The sequence below is a fragment of the Poeciliopsis prolifica genome, unplaced genomic scaffold (assembly GCF_027474105.1).
Source record: "Poeciliopsis prolifica strain line A6 unplaced genomic scaffold, Auburn_PproV2 SCAFFOLD047, whole genome shotgun sequence".
Lineage (NCBI taxonomy): Eukaryota > Metazoa > Chordata > Actinopteri > Cyprinodontiformes > Poeciliidae > Poeciliopsis > Poeciliopsis prolifica.
In genome coordinates, this window is record NW_026562422.1 from 4,227,988 (window position 1) to 4,248,879 (window position 20,892).

Consider the following 20,892-nt stretch of genomic DNA (forward strand, 5'->3'; position numbering starts at 1 on the left):
GCTGATATCGTATTGTCAACATCAGTATCAGCCAATGCACAAAGAGGCAATATTGGTATCATATAGGGAGTGATGAAGTTGCATCCTGATACCCCTACTGGTTTCTAGTATCAAGGTTTTAAAAAGGTAAATTTTATTTAGCACGTAAACAACTTAAATTATTCTCAAGTCGTTTACATGCTGGAGTGACTGGAGTCTTCTTTGATCTCCCATCCCAAAGATGCTCCGTTCGGTTCAAATACAGTGGCTGTAGGTCGTTTGACTGAGGAGAACTCATCACACAGCTGAAAGTAGCCATTGGAAAACCCTGTTGCAACTTGAAGGTTAAAGGTCAATCCTTTCTATGCAACAGTTTGCAAGAAAAAGCTCATCAACAGCCGGGTCACCAGTGGCTCCTTTATTTAACGCCAAGTCCTAATTAAGTCACAGGTACCGATCTTAGCCGAAGACTCTCCAAGATAATCTGAATCTTTTTCTCTCCGCTTCAGATTTCTTTTACACCTAAAAAAAAAAAAAAAAAAAAAAAAAAAAAAAAAAAAATTCTCTTCAGGATTTACTGTTTTTACATTTCATCAACACACCTGGACTCATCCTGTAACATTCCTTCTGCAGTGGCTGATTGATGCCTGTACAAAAATGTGGAGCGGCACAGTCGCACGCTGATCCGATTACACAAAACTTTTAAAAATGTGCAGAATTTTCCTTCTCTTTCTTTCTTTTTGTTTTACATTTTGTAAATATATATTTATATTAAGCATTTACACTTTTGATTATACGACTATCAAATTTCCAAAAAATGCAGGCACTTGACTTCCAAAGCATCCTTTGTGCCTACAACTAAATAAAATAGAATAGAATGAAGAAACCTACATTACCCATTTACATATATGTAACTGTATAATAGTGCTGTATGTGAACATAAAGAGCAGTCTCAACCCTCTGATAAACCACAGTCAGCAGCCATAATTATGCCTATTGCATATCACAGTCTGGCCGTCTGGAAAACGCTAAATCTTTCAACGAGGAAAAAAAAAAAAAAAAAAAGAAAAAAGATCCTTATGGTTTCAGCAGATGTACTGACTCGCATAAATCTCCATGTAGTGTGCTGCTGCCAGAACTTTTAGTTTTCGCCCAGGATCAGAGGAAAACTTGCTGAATTGTTGAAGTAATACTAACAGGACAAGAAAATACAAGCAGTTAAATGCAAATGGAGGAGATGAAACCCGACGGGCATGTCTCCTCTTGCAAGCAGAGCCTCAGCCCACGATTTGCACTCCAACACTGAGTTTCTAAGGTCACTTTTGCTCAGACCTGCTGGGATTTACTCTGCTTTGCAATTTCATTCATTCCTTTTGGCGTGAGATGCAAATTTGTGGGTCTGAACCTGAAAATAATAAATTGTCTTTTGCATAGAGAGAGAGAGAGAAAAGAAAAATCCTACTGTAGTTTCCAAGTTTTCCCAGATTTTATCTTAAGCTTCGGCGTTTTATCTGATCGTTTATTGCTGCTCGACGTATGAAAACAGCAGCAAGAGGGAGCAGAGGCGCACCAATAACGTTACGTTGTTTTTAGTGCTGAACTCATACTGGATAAATTAAGACATCTGTGTGGCATTTGCAGCGGGGGGGCAAGGAGGGGGAGGGTCGCCCCGGTCACTGCTTTAGCAAGTCTTTGAGCACGGCTCCAGCGCTGGCCTCAGCTGAGACAGGCACAGGGGTGAAGGTGGGCAGAGCGTCAGTGATGGGCTTCATCAGCAGGTGACCTCCCGAGCCGGCGGTGCCAGAACCGGCCACCAGCGGCACCGCAGCAGAACGAGGAGCCAGGAACGGATTGGATTCGCCGGGTCTCCGGATGCCGGCCGCAGCTCCTGTGATGGAAACAGGTTCACTTTGGGAGCATTTGATTGAACTGCGTTTTGTTTTGTTTCGCAAGCGCGCCAATTTACCCGCGGAGCCTGAAGAAGAGCCACCGGTTCTGCCGGACGGCGGTGCGCTCAGTGGCTTGATGTCGTGGACCGGGAGCCTCGGCGCCGGGAGCGACGGGGTCGACTCCATCTCCAAGAACTTCACAAACATCTCGGAGAAAGACTGCGGAGGCGAGGGAGCCGGCAGGTTTGAATGAATGAGTGAGTGAGTTTACAGATTCAATTAAATCGAAAATATTCCACACAGCAAAATAAAGAACTTCATCAGGACGAGGGCTGCAACGATCAATCAGATTAATCATCGATTATTAAAACTGGTTGAGTAGTCGATTGATTGTTAGCTGGGTTTTACAGGCTAAAGTGGCATAGCTTTAGCTTCACCTGGTTCAAATTATGAAAAGAAAAAAAAACTATTGTTTGGCACGTTTTGTGCCAAACAATAGTAGTCGACATTATTAGCTGTTCACCGTATTGATGTTGAGTCAAACAGAAAGAGGTGAAATTTTCAAATGTTGATGTGTGAAGTATTTCTACTCGCATATGTATAATTCACAAGAAATGATAAAGCCTTCACTGAAGAAATAATGTCATTGCATTTCAGGCAACAAAATGATTATTTTCTTTTTTTTATTTAAAAAAGAATTAAATTGTTTATTTGCAACCTTTAATGCAATTTTAACATTGTGTTAAACATACGTGGTTGTATGAATAATCCGCAAAATTTTCTAGTTTTTGTATTTTTCATTCAATTAATCATTAGTGCAATCAATATTACTAAAATAAATGACTGTACAGAAGACGCACGAAGGTGCAATTTTATATTTCGTAGAATTGTTCTTCAGGAAGTTTTTTTTTTCTGTTTGCTAGAAACTGGATCAGGAAAATCTGCCCCACACAGTTGATTTTTCTTCTGTCCATTTCCTCTCCGTCATAGTTTTGAAGTTAAATTTAACTCTAGCTTTTTGTTTCCATTCGTTGCTAAATGAATTCTAAAGAAATTGCAGAGAGCCGGTGGTTTTTATGCGACTCTCCGACTCTCTGCCGTTCTGCGCGGCGTAGGCAAGTTTGTGGCTCCCAGCCCGTTCCGAACTTACCGAGTTCAGCCCCTGCCCACTGGTGGGCCTCTGTGGCGTAGTCGGCACACTCTGAGCTCCTCTGCCTCCGAGCCAGCTCGACACCCACCCACCAACACCGTGGCGGGCATCGTCCTCCAACATCTAAGAAGACAGAAGGTTAGGAAATACAAAATAAATTCAATCTCTCAAGTGTTATCAAAGCTTATCTTTTTTTTTTTTTAATTATTATTATTACTATTAACTACAGTCTAGAAATTTTCTTAGCAAGATTGGGCTGCATGGATCAATGCCTGACAATTAATAGACACATGAAAAGGAACAGCAGCACCACCGACACTGATTCTTTAAAGTCTGCTGGTTTTACTCGACTCTTGGCTTCTGTAAAGTGGAAACTCTAAATAGTTTTACCAGGAGATGAGGGAACGAAGGGGGGGAAATGGAAAAAAAAAAAAAAAAAACTTTCAGGGACCTTAAAGGTAATAAAAAATGTTTTATTCGAAGAAACAGAAATCTCTCTTGTCCTGCGTTTCCTTTTAAACGGTGTTGGGTAACATTCTCTGGAATCGTTGGACGGATTCCCGCGCAGCGACCAGCCAAGACGATCTGGAAAAGACGATGCTGTCTCTTTCAGGTCTGAGCTCCGAGGACTTTCTGGGGATGACGGAGTTAAAATAAAATCGCCGGCAGTGTCTTTTTCAGCAGAATAACCAGACTCTTAAGGGCAAGGTAGCGAATTAAACCAAGTGGATTATCTGCTGATATGGTCTGTATGTAAACAGTAAAATTGACCCATACATCAAATTTGGGATCCTGTTATTTGATATTTTTGTACTAGATGTCTAAAGCTAAACAGGTCTGACATCGGAGTTAGGAGGCTTTCATATGAAGGTGATTAGGCTTTAATTAAAGCCACCACTCTCCTCTTCCATCGGCTTTATTAAATTAGATAAATAATCACCGTATTGTTCTAGTTGCACAAAGTTGAGCTTGTTCCTTTTTTGGGGTTGTTTTCCAAGAGCTAACAGAAGTTCCATGGCTGTAGATGTGAACCAGACAGGCAGGAATAAATTACAATAATCATTTCTGCGTCTGACTCCCAAACAGAAAGATTTACAAACAACGTAAAATGTTCTGCAAATGTCGAGACAGACAAGTTTCACTTCTTAAATTATTGCCAAAAGATATATGATTTGATGAAACGAGAGAAATTTTGATCTACAGTAAAGCAAAATAATATATTTTATGACATATATGGATGCAAGTTATGCAGTTATTTCTGCATTTTCTATAATACGATGTTTTAAAATAGACTATTTTAAACTAGATGTTACAATTATTGTGTATTTTATAATGATGATGTCGGAGAGATGAATGCAACTCCAAATCGCTTAAAACAATTGATCTGGCTTCAAATCAATCCAAGATTTGATCATATATTTATTGTAAGCTTAGATCATTATTTTAGGAAGGTGTAATAACTTTATATAGTTATTTTTAAGATTTTCTAACTGTTGCTTCACAGTTGAAATGTAAAAGCCCAGCTGTCCACCGGGTCGAAATGAGTGAAGGTCACCGCCTGACCTGATCAACTTGTTCTCTGCTCAGTCCCAACACACTTCCCATGAGCCTCAGCACATCGGCCCGCTTCGTTTTAGGCGTGTGGAAGTAGCCCAAAAACAGGTTGCGCATCAGAACCCTGCAGACACAGCAACACACGCAACAAAGAGTTACCAAGTAGAGTTGGCAACACTCTTCAGTACGGACGCGATTACTGGCCAACATGACCTATTTTCAGTATCATCAAAGTGTTCAACAATGAAGTCAGAGGAAGCAGAGAGAATAAAAAAAAGACATCCAAAAACAAGATGTACTTTCTAGGGCTTGTCAAAACATGTCGACAGTTCACTCAGGGCGACAAAGGCTCATGCGATTACGGGAAAATTACTCCGTTTCATCCTTGAGAGTTTTCAACTTCCGTCAGTCATGGAGTGTGATAGATTAGGAAGGCTGGCAGCATTTAAAAAAAGTTTTGCAATGCTAACTGCTTTAATTGCTAATACTATCATCAAAACTGGGACAAATGTCTGATTGGATGTCATGTTTTTAAAATAGTTTACCACTACATCATAAAACACATTGCCCTCAACTTTACAACTTTTTTTCTAAAAATGTATTCTATTAATTATTTTAATTTATATTCACGTTTGTACAATTATGTGACGCGTTCCTGAAGACAAAAATGTACAAAAGGCCCCACTGGGTCTGGAAGTTAGCTTGTTTTTGTTTTTTAAACGAACAAATAAATGAAAAACAATGATTTTGTTGGATACTTTTGAGCAAAAGTATGTCGACATTGTTTTCATTGAACTGGCTGTATCAATAGCAGACGCAGGACAAAAACCCAACTTACTTGTCTATCTTCCCCTCTGTGCTGTTGAGAAGGTTCATGAGTTTCTTTTGTGCCTCCTCCAGCATCTCTTGCCTCACATCCACTGAAACACAAAACCAGAGAGTCGTCATTTCACCAGCAACAAAAATACTTTAAAATAAAATAGTAATAAAAACAAACAAAAAACATATTAATGTTGCTTTGTTTCTCTACTTGGCACATGAATGCCAAGTAGAGCATGCATGACTTTTTCATCTAGGTTAACTGATGGGAAGTCAGATTTTTTATGTAATTTGCTATAGTGAAACTTTGTTCTCAGAGTTTGGCCGACTTCTGATCACTTTAAATAGAGAAATGTTCACCGGTTTAAACATTTTGGCCGAGGTGATGTTTGCAAGCCAGTGTCCAGTGCGGCCGCAGAGCGATGACTCAACCTCCAGATGAACATCAAAACATTGGGGACATTTGAGACATCCATGGAGACTAGCTGGAGGTGTAAAGCCCTGGGTGAATCATTCACAATTTAAGTGCAATCGTTTAATTTAATTGTCTATATATAGTTCCTGGGAGTGGAATCAGTGGTTTCTGTCAATATCCACAAAGTGAGTCTGTCTATATAAAAGTTATATATATTCACCTGGTTGTTGTGTGATAATGTGGATTCTCTGTTCAGCTTGTGGAATATTAATTAAACCAAATTAAAATGAAATGTGGTTCAATTTGGCATCATTACTGTTTTAGAAAATGACAGGTAAAAAGAAAGTTAGATGGAATTAGATGGTTATTCAGTCAAAATGACGAATAACCAAAATTCTAGCACAATCCTAGATCTAGAGTTATGTTTTCTAGATAAGCCACATTTAGATTATACATATATAAATAGAATTAGAAAATAAAGATAAAAGGCTTGCTCCCAGACAGAACAAATACAGACTGTGAGGTCTGAGACCAGGCAACAAAAACAGTCTGAGAATTTGCTGTGACGTAATGATTTACTTGATAAAAGTGACAGAAAGATACATTAGTCTGCAAGTCAGGCTCTGATAAGGGTATCCAGCTACATACAGTTTTATTTTCTGTTTCATAAGCTGAGCCCAGTATTTGGCTAAAAGTGTTAATTTTATATTTTGTTTCATAATCTGAGCCCAGTATTTGGCTAAAAGTGTTAATTTTATATTTTGTTTCATAATCTGAGCCCAGTATTTGGCTAAAAGTGTTAATTTTATATTTTGTTTCATAATCTGAGCCCAGTATTTGGCTAAAAGTGTTAATTTTATATTTTGTTTCATAATCTGAGCTCAGGTTTTGGCTAAAAGTTTCACTTAGTTTATTTGCCAATTCATACTTTCGGATTTGGAGGCTTGTCCCTGATATTTTCACAGGAATCCATATCCTGGAGACGATTTGAGGCCTCTTTGAAAGCCAATCATTTCAGTCATTAAATAATCAGGAAGTTGCTCAGTTATTTTGGTTACCTTTGGATTCACAGCTACAATTAACTGGTAAATGGTTAAATTCAAAGAATAATATTCAAATAAATAAAATGTGAGACTCAATAATAGGTGTGATTTATCTGCACACATTTTTCTTTTAAAAAAGGTTTTATTGGCGCTACTGGCTTTTATTTGAATGTAGTTCAACAGGAAAGAGGATAATGAGAGAGAGAGAGGGGGAAGACATGCGGCAAGTGTCACCAGGCCGGGAGTTGAACCTGCGACCGCCAGCATGAGGTCAAAGGCCTCAATATGTGGGTTGTGCTTTGCCCCTGCAACACTACAGCAGCCAGATCTGCTTACATTCTTAAAAAAACTATAAATGCAAAAAAGATTTCAAAAAAGATCAAGCAAGGGTACAAAACTGGTGCAGGAAAAAATGATCTGCAGCCATTTTAATTGCCATTTTACAATCTGCTGGGAAAAGAAAACATTAAATGTAGTGAAGAAGCTCAAACTCATCTCACCTTGCTTCTTTAGCTCTTCGATTTGCTCCTCTTTCTGATCGATCTGATCTGTGAGGCGAGACGCCGAATCTAGAGCAGCGTTGGCTTCGTCCAAGTTCAGCTGAGAGAAATGAAAATCAGTAATCGGATCAAGACATTACGAGGACACACGCTTTCTCTGTTCGCCGACTTACCTGCAGAGCAGATGCTTGGTCTTCAAGCAGGAGAGCTTTTCTCTTCCACTCGTCTTTCTCTTTTTTGTGCTTCTCCAGCTCTGCCGAGTACATGGCTTTCTCCTCTAAAATGGAAAGACACAAATAACTGAAACAATAAATGGGAATGGTAAATTATAGATTTATTGCAAAGAAGAGCTGCTAAGAAGCTGATGGCGAAATGATTTCCCTCTCTGCCAACTTGCCTTGCTGGAATTGCTCTAGCACCATCTGCAGGTTTGAGAGCGACACTGCATACTGCCTGACTTGTTCCTGAGAGGTTCTGAGTTGTAAAAGTGCTTCGTCCCGCTGCTTCACCACATTGCTCAGCTGTTCCTGGAGAGACTCCACCTGCATGCTGGCCTGCTGGCTGGAAAGAAGAGCAGAAAACTCTCCGAATGAAAATAAATAGATAAATACTGTGGCTCAGCGCGAGCTTGGAGGGAATAAATCATTACGGCAAAAAACGTTTCAAGAAAAAGACGGAAAAAGGAGCTAGCACTGAACCGCATGCAGAAATACGCTTTCTCATATTTAAGCATCGCGATAAAATACTTAAACGCATGATGTATGTGTGTGTATGTGTGTGGTGAAGGCAGTTTTTGAGTTTATGCAAACCTGGCGTTTTCCACGGCATTTGACGACGTGGCCAGTTTGTCGTCCAGCAGCGCCACCCGCCTGCGCAGCTCCGTCTCCCGGTCCTCCGCAGCGAGGGCTTCCCGGGTGTAGGAGTCCTCGATCTCCAGCAGGTGGTTGCGCAGCCTCTCCAGCTCCAGGTTGAGCCGCTGCTCTTTATCCCTCGTGTGCTGCAGCTGCAAACACAAACACTCTCAAGTTAAACGGCGTCTTAGCTGAACTGTTTGCCTCATTTGTTTCTTCGTAAAATATCTTTGAACGTATTTTGTAACAATCTGCTGTCCATGACTGCTCTGTGTCTCTCTCTCACTTGGAACAGTGTGAAGTCGCCTTAAGTCGCACCAGAATAAAGTTATGAGAATAAAGTTGCAATATTATGACTTTATTCTCATAATTTAAATTTTAAAACTAAAAAAATGGTCTTAATTCATTTAAATTCAACTGAAATTAATTATTTTATTTTTCTATACTGTCATAGGAAACACAGCAATAGCAAAACTGTTTTTCCAAGATTAGCTGAATATCAAAGAAAGTTATGAGCACGTTTTATTGGAAACGCAGCTAATGATGGTCCCACCTCAGACTGCAGAGCCGTGGTCTCCATTTGCTTCTGCTTCAGCGCCATCATCATCTGATCCCTCTCCTGCTGGAACATCACCGCTTTCTCCTGCATGGACTTCAGTTCGTTCAGAAGCTGATTCAGTTCACCGGATTTACCCTGCGGCACAAATCAACAGGAGCAAAAAGAAAGTTACAACGCTCATGGGAATATTTACTTTATTATTTGTTCAAAAAGGCTGCAGACCACGAATCAAACTGACCAGCTCTTTGTCTTTGAGCATCCGCTCCACAGTGGCGGCCTTCTCGCTTATTGCGCTCAGCTCAAACTCCTTCTCTCTGAGCAGAAGCGAAACCTGCATGTTTGTTTCCTGCAGAGCCCTGAACTCCGACTCCTTCTCCCGAGAGCGCGCCGCCACCTGCTCGTTCTCCTCCTTCAGCTTCCGAGCGTCCAATTCCAAGATGAGCGCCCGCTCCTTCAGGTTGGTCACAGCCTGCTTCAATACCTCGTTGTCGTTCTCGCGGTTGCGCAGCGACTCGCTCACTTGGCTCAGCTGGTCTCCTTTGGTTTTTATGAGCAGGTCTTTCTCCCTCACTGACCTCTGCAGGGACTCCAGTCGGTCCCGGACCTGGCGGGCCTCCTCAGCCTGACTCCTCTGCTCGCTCTCCGAGGCGGACGCCGCGTCGGACAGCCGGTGGTTGTTCTCCTGAAGGGTCCTGATCAGGTTTTCTTTCTCAGCCAGCTGCGCTTGCAGAACTTCGGTGGTCTGTTGGGTTTGGGGCTCGGCTGTTAGACTGAGACCTCTCGATTGCGCGGTCGCTGCGACCTCGGGAGTCTGCGCGACGCTATCCAGTTTCCCCAGCAGCACATCCTTGGTGTTGCTGAGCTGACTGATGGTCTGCTGGACCTGCGCCAGCTCCAGACTCAAACCTCCCAGCCTTTTCTCCTTCTGCTCGTAGCTTTGGATCAACCGGGCGTAGTCAACCGACAGCTTGGAGCTGCAGTCGCTGTCGGCGGACACCTGGCCCTGCAGCTCGATCAGCTCTTCGTGCAGCTGCGCCGACTCGTGCTGCATGTTCTTGACCGTGGTGATCACCTGCTGCTTCCACTCCTCCATCTTCTTCACCTGCTGCTTCAGTGTGTCCCTCTCCTGCAGAAGCTCCTCGAACTGGTTGCTGCTGACGCCGCCGGACGCAGCGCCGGCCTCGCTTCCCGTCGACTGCAAGACGGTCACCAAGGTTTGGCACTTCTGAGTCAAAGCGTCAATCTCGATGTCCTTCTCCCTGATGATGCGGGAAAGGTTCTGGATGGTCTCCTTGAACATCTCCTGGCTCCCCGAGGGGTCGCTCGTGTTGGAGAGCCGCTGGTTCTCCTGCTGCAGCCTCACCAGGGCGGCTTCCTTCGCGGCCACAACGTCCACCAGGCGGTGGTAGTCGGACCGCAGCTGCCCGTTCTCCCTCGTCTTCTCGTTGAGCACGGCCAGCATCTGCTCGCGCTCCACGGCAAACGCCTGCAGCTGCTGCTGGAGATAGAGGACGTCCTGACCCGACGAGAGCCGGGCGTGGAGCGCTTGGATCTCCAGATCTTTCTGCCGGATCATTTGGGAGAGTTTGCCCACTTCGTCGCGAGAAAACGCCAGCTGTTCCAGCTGCCTGGTGAGCGAGAGGTTTTTCTCGTTCAGCTGGACGATCTCTGTCTCTTTCTCCTCGATGCCGCGGACCAGTTTCTCTATCTCGGCCTTGGACAGGTCGTGCTTCTCGTTGCCGTTGTCCTGATTGAGAGACCGTGTCTTGTCCTCGTGGAGGATGACGTCTCCCTGGAACGCCGGGAGGCGGCCCTGCTCCACGCTCTGCTGGAGGCGGGTTATCTCTTCGTCTTTGGCTTGTATGAGTCTGTCATAGTCGAGCGCCGTCTGCTGGTGGCGAACGGCGGTCTGTTCCAGCTCGCTCTGCTGAGCCTGCAGAGACGCCTGCTGCTCCTCCGAGGTTCTCTTCAGCGACCGGACTTCGTCTTCCAGTGCGTTCCTGGACGACTTCAGCTGGGCGATCTCTGTCTCCAGCTCGGTGATGATGTCCAGAGTCTTGGGTTCGGCCAGTGGTTGCGGTCTGCTCTGCTGATCCCTCAGCCGATCGATCTCCTCTTTCAGATGGCTGTTCTCCTCCTTCATCCCTCCCAGCTGCTTATCCTTTTCGTCCACCGCTTGTTTGAGGACGTCAACCTCTTTGGTCATGGCTGCCACCCTGTTCTCCATCTCTCCCTGTAGATCCGCCGCGTTCTGTTTCAAGGTTTCCACAAAGACGTCCTTCTCTTGCAACAAGTCCGTCAGCTGCTTCTGCCCCGCGACGGTGATCGAGAGCATCTCGTTGGTGTCTCTGTGGTCCGACGCCAGCTGCTCCAGGTCTCGCCTCAGCTTGGCGATCTCCAGGTCTTTCTCCTGGTTTAACTTGATGGCTGACTCGTGCTCGGTTTGCAAAGCCGAGGCGTCCATGGATCTGGCTCGGGTCAGCTCCTCGATGGTCTGCTGGTACTGTTTCACCTGCCCCGACAGCGCTCTCTCAGCCTGCGACAGCTCCAGTTCGAGTTGGTTCTTCTCCAGCTTGAGTGCTTCAATACGAGTGTCCTTCTCCCTCGTTGTCCTGTTTAGAGCGGCCTGGTTTTCTTTCAGCTGCTTGCTTATCTCCTCTAACTTCTGCAAAGCGTTCTCATGCTCGTCCTTCAACCTCCGGTTCGCCATCTTCATCTCATACTCTTCAGACATCCCCTTTTCGTAGGAGCTCCTCATTTCATCCATTTCTCTCCTGAGGTCCGACAGCGCCCTCTCCTTCCCCGCCAGCTCCTCCTCCGTCCGTCTCTGTCCTCCATGAGCCGCCTCCGCTTTAGCAGCGGCTAGCTGCTCCTCTCGCTCCTGCAGGGTCTTCTTCAGCTCAGCCGCTTCTCGCCTCGCTTCCCGACTCTGCTCGTTCGCGCGTCCCAAAGCGTCTTTCAGTTCCTTCACCCTCTGTTCCAGCTGCTGTTTGGCCATGTGGAGGTCGTTGAGGGTGAACGCGCTTTGGCTGGTTTTCTCTTTTTGGGTCTCCAGCTCTCGTTCCAGCGCTCCTTTCTGGTCCTTGGAGGCGTTGAGCTCTGCGGTCGTTCTGATCAGCTCTGCCTCAGCTTCCTTCAACTGGCCAGAGAGCTGCTCCTTTGCAGCGATCAAATGCTAAAATGATTTAAAAGAAAAAACTTGATTATTTCTTATTACTTTACTAAAGAAGTTTAATTAAAAAAAAAACTTGTGGCTTGTGATAAGAAATTTGTGCTTCTCACACTGCATATGGCTCAGCCTCAGCTTTCTCGTGCCAACTCGCATTTTTTCATGAATTCAATCAAAAAATAAAGTGAAATAGCTGGATCGTGGGGATCGAGCTGAGGCAAACCAGACCTGTGTTGCTTCTTGGTTCTGTCGGTCCAACTCCTCCAGCTCTGACATGAGGGTGTCCCGCTCCTCCTCGGTGGCTCTCAGGACTTTCTCTCTCCTCTCGAGCTCCGCCTTCAGATCCTCCAGGGACTCCACCTCACCAGACTCCATCGGGGATTCATTTTTGTAAACCACTTGCTCCTCTGCTACCGTCAGTCTGTGTTGCAGCTCAAGCTGCGAAGAGAGAAAACGATCAGGAAATATCGTTAGCTTCGACGCTCCAGAGGTTCACAGACATGTAGACTGACTTTCACCACAGCCAGTAACTAACATTTGATACATTTGGAGTGTGCACGTTTGAAACAGCTAAGCTCAGCAAAAACATTTTTCCCCCCCTCACATTCTGACATGAAGTCAGATGAGATATTTTTTTTTGCCGTCATTTCAGGTCTGTTGAAGTTCAAAACCTAATTTTTATTTGACAAATGTCAGAATAATAAGTCAAACATCTTCCATGGAGGTCAACATACATTTTCTTAATATTTACATTTGAAACTGTATGAATGTTCTAGGTATTCTGCAAAATAGATGGAAATTTGGTTCCTTTAATAAAAAAAAAAAGAAAAAAAAAACTGATCTCTGTGATCAATGCTTTATCTCTTTGACTCCAATACATTGACTTTGTAATCTTTAAGCAATTTTACAACTAATTTGGTGGTACGACTATTATCCATTTTAGAAGTTGGAATGTCGCTGTTCTCAGTTATGCAAGTTTTCTCCTTTTTTCTCCAACCATGATGATCGTTATAAAAGCAAACACTTGAATTTTAGGCCAGGTGTAAAGTATCTGTGCACATTTATGTTCTTATGGAGTGCATGTAAACATCTGGCTTCAACTGTAAATACAAAAAAAAAAAATTCACTGATAACAGTATTTAACTTTTGTCAAACTAGAACATTAGAAAAAAAAACAATAAAACAGTTTTTAACCTTCATGTTTTCTAAAAAAAAAGTGCCAGTGGATAATAACGTTAAAAAGAGAACTTTACATTTGAATAAAATAAACCAACCTTTTCTTGTTCTAGGACTTCCTTTTCTTGCCTCAACATTCCTATAATGGTGTTCAGTTCTAAGATGTCTGCATGCTCAACCTCTTCTCTCGGCTCTGCCTGAAAGTTCAAATGTGAGATTGTTTAAAAGCAGTAAATACACAAAAATGTAACGCGTTCAATTATGTTTAGAACTTATAGCTTGTGTTTATACTTGCCTCTGAAAGGTGCTGGAGTCGCTCTATTTCTTTTTCTGCAGCTATAAAAATAATAACATTTCAACAAATTAAAAAAAAGAAGTGTAACGGTACTATTTTTGAAGTTGCTACTTTGTGCACCAATCCATTAGCTAGCTGATTTATCGGTGCCAATTTCCTTAATTTTGGTCAACCTTTGACCTTTTCTGCTCTGCTGTGAGAGAAGTTTGTCTATCACCAGTCGGCAAATGTGCAGACTGTTAGATGCACATTTGCAGTTAACAGTCATCCCACTGTTGCCAATTCAGTGACTCTTACTATATTTAGCGACATTTCAGAAAAAATAAATAGTTTCGGCCAAAATCAGAATAGACAGGTAAGGCTTTTTAAAAGATCGGTAATCGGTGATCAGCCAAAAAACTGCAATCGGTGCAGCCTGTTATTACAATACATCCACCAAAACACATTACAAGAAATACTTAGAGAAAGGTTAGTGTAACAGATCATTTCATGCTACATTATTCAGCATATATAAACCCCACCTGCTAAGTTATTTCTGAGCGTCTGAATCTCCTGCTCAAACTGAGTTTTTTGCAGAGCCTTCCCCTCCTGCTCCTGGACTCGTGTCTGGAGTTCAGCCACAGAGGCCTGCAGGCGCGAGTAGTTCTGCAGCAGTCCTGCGTTCTCCTCCAGAGCGTCGTCCCTCTCCAGCTGCAGGGAGGCCTGGTTCCTCTGCGCGTCCTCCAGACTGGCAGACAGCTCGGCCAGCTGCTTCTCGCGCCGCTCCGCTGCTTCCTGCAGAGTCTGGACGTTTCTCTGGAGCTCGGGCAGTTTGGAGGAATCTGAAGGAGAGCTGACCTGACCGTCCCCTGGAGAGAGTCAGCATCTTATTAGTTTCCTCTGTCATAATAACTCCCATGCAGGTGCTTTTGGCTGAAATAAAATATAGTCTCACCGCTGCGAATCTGCTCCTCCAGTTCCTCTATCCTCTCCTCGTACTCTGCGAGCTCCTCTCGGTGGCGGCGCGTAACCTCCGCCAGCTTTTGCCGCTGGGCGTCCTGCAGAGCCGCCAGCTCATGCTGATGTTCATCCACCTCTCGACTCATTTCATCCCGTAACTCCTGTTCCAACAAAGTTAAAAATCTACAGTCTCATTACTGTGTCTCCTGATAATCATCATAAATAGTAGCAGTAGTAGTAAAGGGGTACAGGTTATCAGTTTTGAATTGCAGTCATGGGCTACAAAAAAAAAGACAAACAAAAAAAGTCCAGGAGCTGAAAATGGCTGCAAGTCACACTTTGGACGACCCTGTAGTAAAACTACAGAAAACAGCACTGCAGATTCAGAGTGTTTAAAACGTAGGTTTATTTTATAAAGACATAATCAGAACTAGCGCAGGTACCTTAATAGTTCTTTGGAGTTTCAGAATCTCCCCCTGGTCACCATTACCAGTTCCTGAGGTTGTTGATGCCTGAAACAGAGTTTGTTATAAACATAATAAAAATCAAAGAGTCTCTGTATTTAAGCTCAGATACATTTTAGATGAATAAATTTCACACTTATTTTAATTATAAGGCTCATTGAGAAAATCCAAAAGTCTCTCCTGGATCACAGTACCTGCAACAATTATTCTAAACTGTCATTTAAGTGGCTCATCTTTAACTGACAAGGATTTAAAAATAATCTGGCTCTTGGATACTACAAGTTTTGCCGTGCACGCTTTGTTTTACCTGCGACATTCTCCTCCAATGCGCCACGTCTGCCTCTAGACGCATCACTTCTGTGGACAGCCTGTTGATTTCCTGCTGCGACCAAAGGACGTCGCTGATGTCCATTTCGTCGCTATGGAAGGCGTGATGAGGCCCTCCGGGGCGCGTCAGGAAGGTGGAAGGAGAGGAAGAGGTGGCGGTCAGGGAGGCGGTGGTCACCGGCAGCACCGCTGGAGAGGAGGCGGCCGACTGCGCCGACCGCTGCAGCTTCTGGACTTCTTCCTGAAGGCCGCTTTGTCGAGCTTTTAGGTGGCTGATCTCCACCTGGGAGAAAGACAGGAATTTAGACTTTCCCCGTCGGTGGAGAGTTGTCCCAAAACATTCACGATTTGAAAATGTTTGCACCCACATCTTTCTGCTGCAGGAGGGTTCTGTATTCTGCAGACTGTTGTTTAATCTGGATCTCTGAGGCCTCCAGCTTCTCCTCCAGCTCTGCGTGAAGTTTTTTCAGCCTTTCATACTGGAACACAGAGAGAGGACACATATTGACTCTTACATGTGTGAAGATATGCAAGAAATGAACGTCCACAGGAAGACCAGGAGACGGGAGAACACAAGGCAGAACAGAATAGTACTTGGCCGAATCTGAACAGTATAGTACTGTTCAGATTCGGTCTGGATATGCCGTAATACAAAAACTATTTTTCCGATAACCATATGTGCAACCAGGCTGAAAATGATGCAACACTTTCAACCTTCATTATGTCTAATGTCAAATTTGTTTATGACCTCTGCTCTCTCTAAGACAACAACACCCAAACAGTTCAAATTTGTTATTGCGCTGTGCTGCAGGCATTATTGTCACTGGTTTCATGTCTGGAAGTTATTTTGACGAAAAAACTGGCATTAAATTTTACAGCTAATATCGGCCGATGCCATGGCGATAATATTCTACATCCCTAGTTCAAATGAAAACCCGGAAATCAGCGATGCATTCACGCCACCGGATTTGTGTGCAGTACATTTTTTCTTTGTATCCCTACAACAACTGAAAACATGCTTTCAGTAGTTTATCAGGGTTTTCTTGTGCAATCAGTAAGATGCCGTTTCATCTACTAATAAAATGTCACAAAACAATTATCCCCTTTGTATTCCAGCGGCTGCCTTTAAAAAAAAGAAAGCAGCTTTTCTGAGCTACACATGTTGGCGGCTATTTTTAGGGACGGATTACTGCCCTGGTCGCTCACCTAAGTGTTTTCAACAGCCGGCCAGTGAATGTGGAGCTGATGGAAAACAGCTAAAGTTGATAGAAAATGCCAGTCATTTTATCTGCTGTCTTTGAAATACAATCACCTGCTAAAAGCTTCAGTACTGGCACATTCGGTCCAATAATGAGCTTGTAGCCTTTCACATGAGCAACAGCAGCCACAGCGTTGTTGGTTTGGTGGGACTCACTTTGATTTACACAGGAACCATTTGATCTGAACTAAAGCATTTATCAGCATTTCTTGCTGGAAGAAAACCCTGTAAAAATCATCTACTGTAACAAGTCAAACTATTCTTATGTTGCAAAGATTTTTAAAAAAAAAGACAAATCTAACCTCTGATTTTTGAGTGGAAAACGCAGCCTCCACCTCAGCCAACTTGGAATTGGACACGTGTAATTCTGTGGCAGCATCTGTTATTATACGAAAAAAAAAAACAGCATTAAGAAAAGCTTTAGAACAGACATAACCAGTCAATTTGCATCTCCTCAGCACATTATGTCAGCGCAGGACATATTAAGTAAAGGTAGATTTATAAAAACTCTTTTTTTTATAAAAACTCTGTTTTTATTCCACACAAAAGGCAAAATAAAAACACCTTCGGAAGTAAGTTTTTCTTCAATATGTTAAAACAACATGACACATACACAAAGTCTATATTTTTGCAAACTGACCATAATCAGAGTTTGAAAAAATTCAAAATATAATAAAATTATCAAATTTGCTTTATTTGGAAAAACTAACCTAAAAACAACGCCTGACGAAGAGGGAGAGGTGAAGTGAAACAAAGATACCCAACGAACATTATGTTTCATGTATTTTCAGTTCAATCGTGTGAAAAACGATCGTAATATTAAAGTATGTTGAACCTGACTGACAATAACGTTGTTAATTGATATAGTTCAGATTTTATGCGCAAGTGTCATATTTGTGCACGTTGAAAGGTGCTCAAATTTATTTTTAAAAATCTGAAAGAAGGATGCCTTGTTTTTTTTTTTACTGAATTTATATAGCGCCTAAATAGCTATACTGATCAGTAGAGGTGTTTTACATTCGCCTGGTCGCATGCCGACACCTGGCAGGGGAAAGCTGGAATCACTGGAACCACAACTTTCGGATTTCGAGACAGCAACTCTTCCACCTTACAGCAATGCACAGTGCTTACGGTTCACGGTTTTGTGCACCGCAAGGTTACAAATAGTAAACGTGTTTAGGTGAGTATACGTCGCTGCCCGACAGTGATAAGAACAGACACTTTAGGTTTTTGCCTGCGGCGGTGAGTTGGAGATCTGCGGCCAAAGTTCTTCCTCAGTCGATGTTTTATCAGTTCACTGACGACCGACATCACGTCCAGTTTGAATTAGTCAAATAGGCTTACTTACATGTTTCTACATGTACGTGTAAAAACGTGCTCAAGTGCACAAGTAGAAAGTAAAATTGAAATTCTCCCATATATTTTGTTCTTTAACAGACTAATGGCATCACCTTTTAACTGGTTAGCTCCCAATTTAGCAGATAAACTTAATCAAACATAACCGGACCTCAATTAGAAGTTAGGAGAAATCTGTGAAGTTTCAACTATAGTCAGATTAGAAACTAATTTCTGCTGAAACATGTTTCAGCTTAGCCTACTTTTGGTTATAAAATTGACAAAGAAATGCCTCCTTTTGATGTCAACAAACAAACAAACAAGCAAAAAAAATAATAATAATAAGATCTGAGGTCTTCACTTAGAGAATATAAATATAAAAGCCCCCAAAAGTAAAGAGATTGTAAAAAGTTCTCAGTCTACAAGAATCTGTCAAATATCAAATATAATTGCATGTTTTATTAATTATATGTCCAACATAAAATGACCAAAATCTAATTAACATGAACCTTGCAAGACTTAAAAAGAAAATATCATCTAAACTAAGTAGATGTTTCCTGTGTAATTTTAATCATTTCCTGTTAAAATCGTCATCTGGGTTGACGGCGCATGAGAAACGAGGAAAGAAACTTTATCTTTTGCTGGAATCCCAAACACTTGGTTTGTCTTGTTTTACTGGCCTCAGGTCAGTTCACCAATTCATATAATGAGTTGTTTTTTGTCAATTCCTACTTCTTCAGCCTCGAGACATAACATTTGAAAATGTTTCCCTTAACGTTCCTCTGACTTCCAGCTGGAGACGGATGAATCTTACATGCAATGGATTAAAAACAGATCGTTGATCTGACAGAAACAACTGACCGGCATATTTATCGGAGCCACAAAACCACATTCCATTTCAGTAAGCTACTCAAGGATTATTACTTTAAATGAGAAGATGTCAGAGTACGAAAAAAAAAAAGACAGATTTCACAAAATGAAGGACCCAAAAATTCTGATTGCATCTCATTTCTCAGTAGAGATGCACTAATCAATACATCAAGGATTGATTTTGGATCTTTTTTTTTCTTTAATTTTCTTCATAAAAAATCTTTTTCTCTACTTTTTAAGTGTCACATTCTGAAAATTCCTTCAAATATTTTATTCCAAGTTTCCTAAAAGTCAAATAAATGTTATGTTTGAGTGCTTTGATGCATGAATGAGGATAATCTTACAATTCCTTCCTTTTCAGTTGGATTAAATTGATTTATTTCATTAAACCCAAATTTCTGTATTAAATAAAAGTTTTTCCCATTGATTAGATTTGACGTAGTATTCTAATCTTAATCAGCATGCTTTCATTAGCAATGAGCAGAAAATCCTCATAATTAACACAAGTAGAGGCTTAAAGCGTCAGTCTGTGTAGACTTAATCCAAACAATTATTTTCAATAGTGTTGTAAGTTTTTGGAATTTGATTACGTTAAAAATGGGAGCCCCTTTTCTGACACTCATTGATCAATCAACAGGAAGCATTATGCAGATAATCTACTACTTTATACAGCCTGGACATATTTATGTTTATTGTGGAACAGATTCTGTTACCTGGACTACTCATAGTATTCTAAATGCAGCAAAATTAGTTGAAGAATTATGTATATTTAGGTACAAATCCAGTGCTCAAACATAAAGACACATGAATGTAAATATTTGAACACATCTAAGCTGAACAGAACCAGTGTGTTACATGCTACAAGTGTGCTAAATGGTAATGTGGACAACACCGAGGTAAAGCTACAGCGTGGACTGGAGCTTACCTCCGACTTCTTCCACTCCTTCCAGCAGCATGTCTTTGGTGAAGTTTGATATCTGCCCGGTGAACGATGACAGGCTGCCCCCGACCTGTCCCAGGGACTGGCCGAGGCCGGATCCCAGTCCGCCCAGCCAGGAAGACATCCTCGGAGAGAACCAAACAAAAGCAGAACCAGTCCGAGGGACGCCGGACAGCTAGCCACGGTTTGAGCTGAAATACGCCGAGGACGGTTCGGACATGTAAGCTGAGCTGGGAGCTCTGCTTGACATTTACGCCGGCGTTAAAAATCCACTTGTTTGGGTGTGAAAAACGCGGCGGCTTCGGTCCCGACAGACGCTCGCCTAGCAAGCACCAAACCCGGCTAACAACAGCTGCTCGGTCGCCTGGAGGCACCTGGGAGGACAAGCGAGCGACGAGGCATTATAGTAGAACAACACAACGACTGATTTTATATTTCGGTTTCTGCTGGAGTCGCTGCTGTCTGCGGAAAGTTTCAGTCATAAGTGTCAGAGTTTTCTAGCAGTCTGAAGACCTAAAAGTGCCACCTCAACTGCAGCCATTATCAGCTCTGCTCTGCTGACAGATTTGACGTGGACACGGAGGTCTGAAGCGGTGCATGATGGGATACTGGAGTGGAGGACCAACAAAAGGACGCGAAGCAGGGATGAGCAGGATTTCAAATAAAAGCGCAATTGCCGAATGAAATCAATAATAAATAAAAAAAATCCATCGTAATATAATATATGATGTAATGTGACATAATTTGGCCAAGTGGCCGAATTACCAAGGCAATTAAAAGCGAAACAAAATTTAAACCAACAAATAAGCCTTGTAAATAACCCAAAAACTATGAAGTAAGACAAAAACACATTTTTACAAATTAATTGAAATAATAATATGATATGATGTGATTCGAGGACAGCAGGATGCAGTGCAAAAACTGCATCACATAAACCAGGGGTCTCAAACTCCAGGAGGGCCGCTGTCCTGCAGGTTTTGGATGTGCCCCAGGAACAAAACACTGGAATGAAATGGATGAATTGCCTCTTCCTTGTGTAGACCACTTATCCAGAGCCTTGCTAAAGACCTAATTATTCTATTCAGCTGTGGTGCAGCAGAGGCACATCTAAAAGTTGCAAAACACCGGCCCTCCAGGACTGGAGTTTGAGACCCCTGAAACCAACACTCTGAGATCAAACTTGGTGTAGCAGATCTGGTGCAATCCTGCGGCACCCACTGTAACCCTACCACCCGAACACCATTAACAATGCAGCCCACAGCTAGCAAACAGCCTGGGATTCTTCATGAAATTAAGAAAATTATAGGCATCTCTGACCATCCTCTTCATGAGACCACCTTCACAAAGCACAGCATGATCA

General features: G+C 42.6%; 1 protein-coding gene across 2 annotated transcripts; it reads right to left on the reverse strand.

Moving 5' to 3' along the window:
• Positions 1–382: 382 nt before the first annotated feature.
• trip11 (thyroid hormone receptor interactor 11) lies at positions 383–20,097 on the reverse strand. 2 transcript variants are annotated; one of them, XM_055057179.1, is made up of 21 exons: positions 19,518–20,097; positions 16,690–16,766; positions 15,498–15,608; positions 15,110–15,412; positions 14,782–14,850; positions 14,334–14,499; positions 13,921–14,247; positions 13,396–13,440; positions 13,203–13,297; positions 12,157–12,366; positions 8,998–11,934; positions 8,754–8,894; positions 8,159–8,352; positions 7,747–7,910; positions 7,523–7,626; positions 7,350–7,449; positions 5,411–5,492; positions 4,582–4,696; positions 3,019–3,141; positions 1,946–2,087; positions 383–1,867 (listed from the first exon to the last, which is right to left on the reverse strand). In XM_055057179.1, the coding sequence occupies exons 1-21, from the start codon at positions 19,654–19,656 to the stop codon at positions 1,653–1,655; spliced, it is 5,859 nt and encodes a 1,952-aa protein (XP_054913154.1). In that variant the 5' UTR covers positions 19,657–20,097; the 3' UTR covers positions 383–1,652. The 2 variants fall into 2 exon arrangements, with proteins under 2 accessions (XP_054913154.1, XP_054913153.1); XM_055057178.1 differs by having other exon boundaries at positions 383–2,087.
• Between the last annotated feature and the right edge of the window lie 795 nt (positions 20,098–20,892).